The 12,850-nt window shown below is 44.6% G+C and overlaps 1 protein-coding gene across 2 annotated transcripts; it reads left to right on the top strand.

Annotated features, from left to right (window-relative positions):
- The first annotated feature begins 1,472 nt into the window (after nt 1-1,472).
- On the top strand, nt 1,473-6,612 carry LOC129555950 (serum basic protease inhibitor). 2 transcript variants are annotated; one of them, XM_088843733.1, is made up of 3 exons: nt 1,473-1,710; nt 5,382-5,591; nt 6,040-6,612. In XM_088843733.1, the coding sequence occupies exons 1-3, from the start codon at nt 1,602-1,604 to the stop codon at nt 6,048-6,050; spliced, it is 330 nt and encodes a 109-aa protein (XP_088699859.1). In that variant the 5' UTR covers nt 1,473-1,601; the 3' UTR covers nt 6,051-6,612. The 2 variants fall into 2 exon arrangements, with proteins under 2 accessions (XP_088699859.1, XP_055281888.1); XM_055425913.2 differs by having other exon boundaries at nt 1,486-1,710; nt 5,400-5,591.
- Nucleotides 6,613-12,850: the final 6,238 nt, after the last annotated feature.

Below are 12,850 nucleotides of genomic sequence, written 5' to 3'. Positions count from 1 at the left end.
GCGCGCATTAGTGGGAAGCTGCTTGTCTGTGTCTGCATAGGTGACTGTGTAATGGTGGCTTGGTGCCCCATGGTGTGTGTGTGTGTGTCTGTGTGTCTGTGTCTGTGTGCGTTAGTGGGAAGCTGCTTGTCTGTGTCTGCATAGGTGACTGTGTAACGGTGGCTTGGTGCCCCATGGCTTAACTGGGAGTGACTAGATGAGAATGAGTGAAGACATCGTGGGTCTCGCCCCTCACGTGCGCCCCGAATTCTACGTCTTACAAAGCAGCAGAGTGCACAGACTTGAAGTCAGATTCCTGGGATCAAATCCTGTCTCTACCATGTATGATTTTAAGCAAATTTCTTAACTTCTTGCCTTCAGTTTCTTCATCTGCAACGTGAAGAAACAGTAACAGTTCTTAACCCCCTGTTTTAAGACTATTGTGAGGATTAGGTAAGTTAATATGCAGCAAAGGCTTAAGAATCATGCCTGTATCTAGAAGGAGCTAGGTGTTAACTGTCACAATTACTTATTATTATTATTGCTATTACTACACAGGACTTTGACTTCTCAGGGAGAAGGAATATACATGTCTGTTGCCTCCATTGCTTCCACAGCAACCCTGTGATGTGGTCAGCGCTGATCTCACCTGACATGTAAAGAATCGGGGCTCTGGGGGATTTACATCCTCAAGTACAAAGTTAGGAAAAGGCAGAGCTGGGATTCAAACTGAGGTGCTCTGATCCCAAAACCCCTGGGAACAGAGCAGGAGGAAGGGGGTGGTTACAGGTGATCTTCCAAGGTCCACTCTGGCAGACAGCCCTCCTGTGTGTGAAGCCAGGTGAGGGCAAGCAGGTGGCCAGGCTGTGGAGACATGTTCAGCTCCCTTCTTCCCCTTTGCACCCTCCCCTTACTCCCTTGTCTTCCCAGAAAACAGGCTTTGTGCCACAGATACAGAAGCTCTTCCTCTAGCTCAGCCTCTACCTGGACCAGTGCCAGATAAGCAGTATACATCCAGGCAGCTGAGATGCTGCCTCAATAGTTGCAGAAAGGTGTCTCTGTAGTCTGAGTCAAGATATGATGGGGGCACTGATGCCCAGAGGTGATGAATCTGCAGGAAACTGAAAAGGAAGACTTTAATGCACTGCTGTTCACTTATCCGTCTTTTGATTCACTCTCATCCACTCACAGACCATCCATCACGGGCCATGCCCTGCCCTAGGTGCTGGGATGCTCCCTGAGTGACCATATTGGACAAGATTCCATCTGTGGAATCACAATCTGTGTTTCCACCAGACCCACAGGTAGAGTTAAGTCTGAGAGTTAAGTCTGCTGTTACTGGGCATTTGGCCCCAGCAGGCAGAAACAGGAAGTCTGGTTCTGTGGGGAGATTACAGACTGTTCAAGCCTGGCCCAAGATCTTCCCTTTCCTCACTCCCCTCCTTATCTCCTGCTCCCACCCTTCAACTGGGGTGTGAAAAGCTCAGACAGCCCCCAGCTTTCCCCAGATCTTCCCTTTCCTCACTCCCCTCCTTATCTTCTGCTCCCACCCTTCAACTAGGGTGTGAAAAACACAGTCAGCTCCCAGCTTTCCCCAGGAACCCTCCTGCAAGGCCACAAAGATGAGCCAGCTCTGCTTCTCCGCAGCCCTTCTGGTCCTCCTGGGCACCCTGGTGGCTGGCACCCCGGTGGCCAGCACCCCAGGGTGTGACACCAGCAGCCAGGCCAAAGGTAAGTCTTGGCTCACCTCTCCTCTAAAAGTTGGGGTGGGGGAGGAGGGGAGTCCATAGAAGGCACAGGGGAGTAGGGGTGGGATGAGTGTTGTCAACCCTCTCTGGATTTCTTCTTATAAATTGGGCAGTTTTCACTTTAGGGACAATTTTTGACTCTCAATAGATATCATTGCAAGTTCAGTTTTGGAAAAAAAAAAAAAAAGCATTCCACCCGACTCTACCAGATCAGGGACCTCATCTCTGAGACTCTATTCCTGGCCACTGCCTCGCCCCTGAACCTCACCTAGCATCATAACAAAATCCGTATTTGATCCTTATCTTGATTCATGCCCCAGGCCTCCTCAAACTCTAGGAATTCACTGTACTTTTGTAAGTCATGAGATGAGTGAAGGATGGACCTTAGATAGGGTCTGGATGGGAATGGATTCTAGAACATGCCATCAGGTGATTAAAGGGTTAGAACTATCAACCCTGTCACTCTGGGGAGAGGAGAAGTACTGTGTTCAGTCAACAATGGCCAGTGATTCTATCAAATTACCTACCTCCAATCCTTAATCAAAACTCATAAACACTGGGTTCAGAGAGCCTCGGGGGAGGTGAAAACATCAAGGGATTGTGAGGGGGGAAAGTCCTAAGAGGGTCTGGAGGATCAGCACCCCAAGTCCCCATTTGACTGATATTTTGTCTCCATTTGTCTGTCCCTGAGTTTTATGCTTTATAACAACTGAGGACAGTAATTAAAGGGTTTTTTAGCGTTCCATGAATGACTCTAATAAGTTATTGAACATGGGAGGTGGGTCATGGTACCTCTGAATTTACAGCCAGTTGATCACACATGTAAGTTACCGCAGAAATTGTTATCAACACTTGAAGTGTGGGTGAAACTTAGGGAGCCAGCCCCCACACTGTGGGGTCTGGGTCACCTCTGTAGATTTAATGTCAGAAGTGAATTGACTCCTGGATGCCCAGTGGGTACTGGGGAACTGGTTGCTGTTGGTAGAGACCCACACGTTGGGGTCAGGGATAAAACCCAGACTCACTCTTTTCTATCATTGGTGTCTGGGTTGAGGTTCAGAGACAAGGGTCTATATTATGGGGAGCAAAACAGTCAGAACTCCTTACCAGTTCTCTGCATTATCAGAATTCCTGGTAGAATCAGGTGAGTGAGTGAAGTCACTCAGTGTGTCCAACTTTTTGCGACCCCATGGACTTTAGCCCACCAGGCTCCTCCATGGGTACTTGATTAAACGAGTTGTAACAGGATAGTGTCTTGTCCTGATCCTAGCATTCATATGGTGTGTATTCTGGGGCAAGTCATCTGCAGTTTCTTCACCTGAACAGGGGGACCAGGTTACATGAGTTTTTTAAAAGATTATCAGTCATGAGTATGAAGAGTTTACACTTTCCTGATCAATGACGTCCGTTTCCCATTAAAATATTTTAGTCCAAAAGACTCATCTATCTACATTTCCTCACCACCCCTCTAAAAAAATTTATCTTTCAAATATGATCATTTCTCTATTATGAAATTAATCAGAGTTGAGTGACAGCTGAGTGTCTTCCCTCCAAAGGCAACTGCAGGCAGAGCAGGAAATGCAGTACTTTTCTATGAGTTTGCTTGTGGGGCCAAGACTGCTTTTTCCAGGCTGGTACAATATTAATCAAAACTCAAAGCTCTTCTTCTTGCCTCCTGGTCAGACTATTATTTTATTTTCCTATCAAGATATAGAAAGTTAGAAGTAGACTCATAATTATATAGGCAGGCTTCATCATCAAATAGACTAACAGGAATTTTATTATATCAGCCTCTTCAATGACTGTGTACTTGGCATGAGGGTGAAATGGGAGATTTATTCCCTTGATAAATATTCATCAAATACTTATGCTTTTTGTCCTTAAAAAGCATATTTCTTGGTATAGGAAAACAGCTGTAAACAAAATATAGTAAAAATAATATGCCTTCTAAGAGGGATACAGGCAGTAGAGACAGGGGGAAATCCCACGCCAGGTCATGATGAGTGTTGTGAGCAAGGAGAGTTATGGGGATTCAGGAGGCTGAAGAGGATCAGGGAAACCTTCTGTGATGAGGAGACATCAAGCAGAAGCTGTCAAAAAGGAGCCTGGTGTGTTTGAGCAGCAGCCAGGACCAGGGTGGCTGGAGCTGAGTGGGTGAGGGGAGTGGAGTGGAAGAGGATGAAGCAGAGAGGCCACGGGGGCAGGTCGTGAGGAGCCTTGTAGGACTTTATAAGGATAAGAATTTGACTCTGAGAGAGCTGGGAAACCACTGAGGGACTGGTCATGGGAGCAACGATATAGGACTCGAGTTTTAACAGGGTCCTTGTGGCTGCAGTGTGGAGCGTGGCCTCTAGGGGGCGACGAGCAGAGACAGAGGCCCCTGGGCAGGCGGCTGCAGTGGTCCAGTGAGCCGTGATGGAGACTATACCTGTGTTGTTCCCTGGGTTGATTCCAGTTCTCTTGAATAACCTGAATGACTTGCTATGTTATGATATCTATGGAGGCTTCATCACAAATCATGATTCATTAAATCTTTAGTCATTTGTGATTGATCCAACCTTCTATCCCTCTCCCCTTCCTGAGATGTGGAAACAATGAAGGAGGGGAAGGCAGGAATGAAAATTCCCACACCCAACTCAAGCAGTTGGTTCCCCTAACAACTTATCCCCATTCTTGGCTTTGGTTGAGGCTTTACAACAGTCATCTCCCTCACATGATAGAAGACTCCCCTTTGCTCTCATCTCTTAGGAAATTCCAATGTTTTAGGAGCTCTGTGCCAGGAATGGGATGCAAACCAAGTTAATATTTCTAAGTCACAGTATCAATATTTCCTCAATATTCTATTATTCCAGTCTCCATGAGGTAACCAAAGTAAACCCCGGTGTGTTTTCTACCATGCCTTTCTCCATTTACGGCATGATTTCCTCACACTTCTGTAATAGTGATGGGTCACACAGCCCTACTCAACCGTTGACTGGCATCCAGGTGGGCACCTTCATCAAGGGATAACTGTAAGTGAGCGACCCTTGGTGGTCCAGTTTAGCCATTGCTACTGTCGTTGCCACAGTGGGCTCTTCACCCTCCCCCTCTTTTGTATAAAAGGAACAGGAATTCATACTGTGGGAAGATGGTTTTCTTGAGACAGTAGCATGCCATCATCTCCATGGGCTCAATTTCCGATTAAAAACCTTATTCCTAGTTCCAGCAACTCTTCTCTGGATTATTGGCTGCTCCTGAGATGAGCAGAATGACACTGGGCTCAGTAATGCTTTCTTTTTTTAACAGGGAATGTTTCAACCACACACCTATGTAGAAAACATAATATTATCAAAGCCATGGATCCATTGTCGAGCTTCAATAATTTTTATACATGGAGAGTATTTTTATGTGTCCCCCTTTTGTGTTACTTTTGAAACTAATCAGTAGCGTATGCTAATTAATCCATAAATATTCATTAATGGCATGTAATTATTTATAATATTGCCCTGTCACTGTCGAACCTAACAACATTAATAATAATGTTGAAAGCAGGGTATCAAAAGGCCTTTTCACATTTCACACTTCTGCGCCCCATCACTCTCTGTCACAAACTGGTGGCTTTAGTTGTTCATCTTGTAGACTGAGCTGTGATGACCCTCCCTCTGTTTCACCAAGAACCTCCCCTCCCTGCAGCCCAGCGGCCTGACTTCTGCCTAGAGCCTCCATATACGGGTCCCTGCAAGGCCAAAATGATCAGATACTTCTACAACGCCAAGTCCGGTTTCTGCGAGACCTTTGTATATGGCGGCTGCAAAGCTAAGAGCAACAATTTCAAGAGGGCGGAGGACTGCATGAGGACCTGTGGTGGTGCTCTCGGGCCCTGGGGTAAGACAGGGGGCAGGGCAGAGGGAGAGGGGAAGGGCTGGGGAAAGTGGTGGTGCTCAGAAGGCCACACACCTTTCCATAAAAGTGATTTTTTTCCTCACTGCCTCCCAAGAGAAGTGGCAGCAGTATCCATGGATTGAGCATGTCCTCCATGGACCAGCTTGGTGAAAGGTCACCCCCTAGAAGCTCCGTCATCATAATCTGAGCCTACTCACATGCTCCATTTTTTAGATGGGAACACTGAGCCAGTCACTCTGCAGAGGAAGTCTGGAGTGCTCCTCAGTGCCCCACCTCAGCCTGGAAAACTCCCTTGCTTTTTGTTGGTTACCCTTGTCCTGGGAGGACTGTGGTTGCACATTTCTGGGATGGTCTAGGACCTGTCGGGGTGTACAGTGTCCAGGTCTGGGCCTTCAGAGATGTCAGTCAGCAAGTTCCTTTCCTTTTACAGAGAACCTGTGAACTGTGCTCCCCTGATGTGCTGAAGTACGAGGAGGACCCACTGAAGGCTGGGCTCTAGCTGCTTCTGAAAAATTTCAGCCTCCTTTTCTTTCTTCTCAACCCTCCCCTCCTCAGCAGAAATCTGTCTCTTTCCTTCCTCCACAGGTTCACTTACTTTAGCCCTGTCTCATCCAGTTTGCTCTAAGCACCATGAAAGCAAATCTTCCCTTTATCCCTCACACTTCCCACAATTTCTGGCACAAAGGAGACAGTCCGGAAATATTTGAGGAAGGAAGGAAGGAATGCAGGAGCAAAATTCTTCATGACTGGAGTGTCTGTAGAGCCTAAGATTTGAATCTGGATTCTTCTGTTAATCTTCTTCCTCATGGCATCCTCACCTTCACCCTCCGCCCCACCAGCACTGCTCTCCCTCTTCTGGCGAAAGCAGAATTTCCGTCATCAAGTTTTCAGCTCAGTGGTGGGAGAGGTCTTCTCATGAAAGAAGCCTCCTTACATTGATTTGAAGGTCTGTGGCTTCAAAGAGTCTGGCCTTATGTTTAAATAAATTCATATTTTAATTAAACTAACTGGAGTGGATTGTGTTGTTTGCAACTAAGAACCTTAACCCACAGGTACCATGGAAACGGTGGTCTTTCTCATTTTCCGCAGATGTGTGGGCACCTCCCCATCACCCCTCCTCAGACTGAGCCCTACCAAGTATAAGGAGCCAACCTCCTATATTGGCATCTACCTCTTATGGCCATGCCAGTGTACACAAAAAAACAGATGAGAGACACCGCAACAAGAAAACTTTTGTCCTTTACTTCTTGGGCCAGGTCAAACTTCGGGGCATGTTCTTTTCCTGGATTCTCAGAAGGAGAAAAGAAGGAGCATGAGGCTCAATTGTCAACTTGTCCTCAGAACCCCCTTCCCTGTCGTTGTTTGGGGATAGGGGACTTCCGAGTCTAGCTAAAGAGGACCAAGCTCACATTTAGTGAGCACTGGCCATTTGCCAGGGTCTGTGCTTGTCATTTCCCGCAAATTATCATTCCTTCTCCCTCCTTTCCCCTTTGATAACCATAAGTTTGTTATCTATGTCCATGAATCCAGTCTTATTTTCATGCCACATTTCTTAAGCCAGTCATCTGTCGATGGGCACTTGCATTGCGCACATGTCTTGGCTATTTCTAAACAAGGCTTTTATGCACCTTGAGGTGCATGTATCTATTCAAATTAAAGTTTCTTTTTTCCACATATATACCCAGCATAATATAGTAGTTGATGATGTAGTAGTTCTATTTTTAGCTTTTTAAGGAAATTCCATACTGTTTTCCTGGGAGCTGCACCAACATACATTCACACCAGCAGTGTAAAGGCACTTCCCTTTTCTCCACTCCCTCTTCTGTAATTTTTATTTCTAGAATTCCCAGTGATAGCCATTTGACTGATGTGATGTGATATTTCATTGTCAGTTTTTAAATTTATTTATTTTTTAATTTAAGGATAATTGCTTTACAGAATTTTGTTGTTTTCTGTCAAACATCATCATGAATCAGCCAGAGTTGTTCATACGTCCCTTCCCTCTGTGCTGTGCTGTGTTTAGTCACTGATTCTTGCCTGACTCTTTGCGACCCCATGGACTGTAGCCCGTCAGGCTCCTCTGTCCATGGGGATTCTCCAGGCAAGAATACTGCAGTGGGTTGCCATTTCTTTATCCAGGGGATCTTCCAACCCATGGATCAAATCCAGGTCTCCAGCATTGCAAGTGAATTCTTTACCATCTGAGCCAAGAGGGAAGCCCAAGAATACTGTAGTGGGTAGCCTATCTCTTATCCAAGGGATCTTCCCAACCCAGGAATCAAACTGGGGTCTCTTGCTTTGCAGGTGGATTCTTTACCAGCTGAGCTACCAGGGAAGCCCTTCCATTCTTCTAATAATTAGCAATGTTGATACCTTTTCATGTGCCTATTGGCCATCAGTATGTCTTCTTTACAAAAAATGTCTCCTTAGGTCTTCTGCCCATTTTTAAATTGGATTTTTTTGTTTTCTCAATGTTGAGTTGCAAGAGCTGTTTGTACACTTTTGATATTGACCTCTTATTGGTCATGTATTTTGCAAATAGTTTCTCCCATTCGGTAGGTGGTCTTTTTGTCTTGTCAGTGATCTCTTCCTCTCTGCCAAAGCTTTTAAGTTTAAGTTTGATTAGATAGGGCTTCCCTGATAGCTTAGTTGGTGAAGAATTCACCTGCAGTGCAGGAGACCCTAGTTCGATTTCTGGCTTGGGAAGATCCCCTGGAGAAGGGAAAGGCTACCCACTCCAGGATTCTGGCCTGGAGAATTCTATGGACTGTATAGTCCATGGGGTCGCAAAGAGTCGGACACAACTGAGCAACCTTCATTTCATACTCGATCCCATTTATTTTTGCCTTCATTTCTTTTGGTACCAGAGACTGATCCATTTTCATATTGCCCTGATTATGTCCAAGAATGTTTGGCCTGTGTTCTCTTCTAGGAGTTTTCTGGTATCTTGTCTTATATTAAGGTCTTTATTCCATTTTGAGTTTATATTTGTATATGATATTAAGGAGTGTTCAAATTTCATTGACTTACATTTAATTGTTCAGCTTTCCCAAAACCTTTTGCTGAAAAGACTGTCTTTTCTCCATTGTATATTCCTTTCTCCTCTGTCATAGATTAATTGACTCTAGGTGCATGGGTTTATTTCTGGGCTCTCCATTCTGATCTATTCCATTGATCTTTGTGTCTGGTTCTGTGTTAATAAAATGCTTTTATTGCTTTAGCTTTGTACTATAGTTGAAGTCTGGAAGAGTCATGACTCAAGTTTTGTATTTTTCCCCCAGGATTACTTTGACAATTCTGGGACTTTTGTGGTTTTGTACAAATTTTATGATTATTTGTTTTAGATCTGTGAAAAGTAACGAGTATTTTTATATGATCTGTCATTATACTCCTCATTTTACAGTTGTTTTTGTAGTTATTCTCTGTTCATTTCTTCTTTTTGTTTCTTTTTTTGTGGTTTGTTGATTTTCTTTTAGTATGCTTAAGTTCCTTTGCTTTTAGTTTTTGTGACTCTATTCTGTTTTTGATTTGTGGTAACGATGGAGTTCAAGAATGTAGACCCATAGCTATACCTCCTTGCTTTAAACTGAAAGTCACTCAAGTTCAAACACATTCCAAAAGATCGACTTTTTACACTCCCATCTCTCACATCTTGTGATTTTGATGGTCTACTTCACATTTTCATGCTGATCCTTTTACTGTTTACCCTGTCAGGATCGCTTTTACAATTTTTAATTGCTTTTTAATATATGTACTGGTTCATTTAAATGATCTTCCATTCTTCTATATATTTGTTTTTCTTTTTGTGATTTTTCCCTTTCCTTTAGATTCTTCCAGCCTCAGTTTTCAACCACTTCCTATGGAGAGCTCACTTTCTCTTGGCTATCAGGTGCCAGATAGCGGCATTCATCAATAGAGCACTGGTTTACTCCACTGAACCAAAACAATTCCCTCACTTTCAGTTCTGGCATTCAACACTGGTCTAGACACAGCTCCCAAAAACATGCTGACCAGTTCTGCTGCCTTTGTCCTAACACAGTCCTACAGACACTGGGAGATGGGACTCAAGGGACTTCTGTATCCCACCAAGTGTCTTTTTGGTTCTTGGAAAATATTTGCTAAATTCCCACCGCAACTTCAGATTCTCAAACCTGAAAATTCAGGGAACCCCATGTTGACAGCTCACAACATTTTATTCTGAGGCTGTTAGAGTTATTGGCACCCCCACAAGGGAATCCCTCACTGGGTTGGAGGAGAGAATTTAGTGTAAGAAGAGGAAGATTGTCAGTAGGAGCAGAGCTTCCAAGTCACCCTCCCAACTTGTTTTCCCCTGTTGGGCAAAAGCTGTGGCAATCATATAATGTGGAAATTTAACTAACTGAAAAATAATGGCTGAGAAGAGAGGGTAGGAGGTAAGTGGTGGGCAACAATCCAAGACTTATCAAGGTATTTCCCAGGATGCACTGCAGTTCATTATTAGACCATCCCAGTTGCAAGGCATCATGGGAATAACTTGTTCATAATCTAGTGGCTCCTGAGGCAAAGGGATGTCCCAACTTCCCAAGTAGAGCAACTTTAACACTGTCTTCATGCTTTCAATTCTGAGAAGCAGTAAGGTGGAGGAACCTTTGGGCAACAAAGCCTAACTGCCTTATTATATATGAGGACACTGAGGCATAGAAAACTCAAAAAATAGAGGTAGTGTAGAATTGGACTGTGAAGAAAGCTGATCGCCGAAGAATCGATGCTTTTGAACTGTGGTGTTGGAGAAGACTCTTGAGAGTCCCTTATACTGCAAGGAGATCCAACCAGTCCATTCTAAAGGAGATCAATCCTGGATGTTCATTGGAGGGACTGATACTAAAGCTGAAACTGCAATACTTTGGCCACCTCATGCGACGAGTTGATTCACTGGAAAAGACTCTGATGCTGGGAAAGGTTGGGGGCGGGAGGAGAAGGGGACGACGGAGAATGAGATGGCTGGATGGCATCACCGACTCTGTGGACATGAGTTTGAGTGTACTCCGGGAGTTGGTGATGGACAGGGAGGCCTGGCGTGCTGTGATTCATGGGGTCGTGGAGAGTCGGACACAACTGAGCGACTGAACTGAACTGAACTAAATAAACCAAAACACAGATAGATCTGGTTCTGTTGTCCAGTACCTTGTAGTCCCAGGCAAATACCTCAACATCTCTGAATTTTGCATTGCTTAATCATAAAATAAGGAAAAGACTTATACTTGTCAATGTTTCCAACCACACACTACTAGAAGCAGTCCTCTTCCAAACTGAACGAGTTGGGTTTATTACTCGTTTTAGCAAGGAACAATGAATAATATGACATCTCATTAAGAGGATGTTTGAAGTACTTACAGGATGTGGGCTTCAGTTAGTTTATTTAGGGGAGAGTTTCAGGAAGCTGGCTTTGTTCCGGATGGATCCTGTCAGGAAGTGGGGCAGTTCTATGATCCGGTGTCTTAATCTTATTCTGAAATGAAATTTCACCTGAGAACTGAGGAGTTACAACCCACAGATGTTACTGTGAGATTGCTCACAGAGGATGAAGAAAAGTTGAGTGAAGGACAACACTCAGCTTTCTGGGGGAAGGTAGGAGGAGCAAGTCTTTAGGGGGAAGGACGATGAATTCAGCTGAGTCAATGTTGAGTCCATGGGGCTTGTAGAACACTTAGGCAAAGATGTTGAGAGAGGGAGCAAGAGACATACTCGGTCGTGTCCCCCATGAACCCAATGGACTGTAGCCTGCCAGGCTTCTCTGTCCATGGAATTTTCCAGGCAAGAATACTGGAGTGGGCTTGCCATTTTCTTCTCCAAGGGATCTTCTCAACCCTTAGTCTCCTGTATCTCCTGCATTACAGGTGAATTCTTTACTGTTGAGTCGCCTGGGAAGCCCAGAAGTAGACATTAACTCATTCATGCGCTTGTTCATGAAATGTTTACTAGGGATAAAATATGTGGTGATTGAAACTTTTGCTCAGACTCAAGGGCTTCAAGCTCTGGCTCTTCCAATTTACTAGCTGTGTGGCCTATTTGATTTGCTAGTGATTTACATTTGTGAGCATAGATAGACCCTGAACTGTGTCCACATGAAGACAGTTTATCCTTCCTTTTACACTAGAGGAAACTGAGTCTCAGAGGAGATGGGGATTACTGGTAACTTCAAAGAGTAGAGTGAATTCCCTGTCCTGATGTGCTAGTAAAAGTCACTGAGTCAATAAGAATCCCTCAGTAACTCTGAGAGAGGTAGAATTAACAATATAAAATGTATATTATCACTTACTGACAAGCTACTATGTGCCAAGCAAGCCCAGTATATACATCTCCATCTCTAAACATCACAATAATCTCAACAGGTTCTTCTTCTGTTTTAAAGTCTTACAAGCTGGGACTTCTTTGATGGTCCAGTGGCTAAGACACCATGCTTCCGAAGCAGGGGTCCCAGGTTCAATTTCTGGTCTGGGACTAAAGTCCCACATGTCACATGGTTGGGCCAAACAAGAAATTATTCATTTTTAAAATAATTTTATTGATTTCTTTTTGGCCATGCCAGGTCTTCCTTGCTGCACAGGCTTTTCTCTAGTTGCGGAGAGTGCGGGCTATTACCCAGTTGCAGTGCTGGGGCTTCTCATCGTGGTAGCTTCTCCGGTTGCAGAGCACAGGCTCTGGGCTGCAGTGGCTTCAGTAATTGGCGCACATGGACTCAGTAGCTGCTACTGCTGGACTCAGTTGCTCCACAGTACGCGGGATCTTCCTGGATCAGGGATCAAACCACATCTCCTGCATCGGCAGGGGGACTCTTTACCACTGAACCACCAAGGAAGTCCCCCCAAAATACTTCTTTTAATTTTTTTAAATAAAGTCATACAAATAGAATCTCTGAGGTTTCATCTCTTCCAAGTTCACGTAATGGATACAGGCAAGGGCTAGAATTCAGACACAAAACTTCGCAACCCCATGGACCGTAGCGGAGGACTAGGTTCCTCTGTCCATGGGATTCTCCAGGCAAGAATACTGGAGTGAGTAACCACTCCCTTCTACAGGGGATCTTCCTGACTCAGGGATCAAACCTGAGTCTCCTGCATTGCAGGCAGATTCTTTACCATATGAGCCACCAGGGAAGCCCCTCTGTCTCCCATGATTTTCCTTAAAAGACGTTTATAAGCTGTGCCTTCAAAAGTCCCCAGAGACTCACCAAAAGGGACTCAAAATTCTTCAAATAGGGA

This window comes from Moschus berezovskii, chromosome 15 (genome assembly GCF_049115385.1).
Source record: "Moschus berezovskii isolate FMDL1 chromosome 15, NW_MosBer_1.0, whole genome shotgun sequence".
NCBI lineage: Eukaryota > Metazoa > Chordata > Mammalia > Artiodactyla > Moschidae > Moschus > Moschus berezovskii.
This window is presented reverse-complemented; position numbering and strand designations above follow the sequence as displayed.

Bases quoted from the DNA above. Each gene is read 5' to 3' on its own strand.
- LOC129555950 (XM_088843733.1), top strand. From the start codon at position 1,602: ATGAGCCAGCTCTGCTTCTCCGCAGCCCTTCTGGTCCTCCTGGGCACC. The intron at 1,711-5,381 runs GTAAGTCTTGGC...TGTTTCACCAAG, and splicing joins CACCAGCAGCCAGGCCAAAG to AACCTCCCCTCCCTGCAGCC.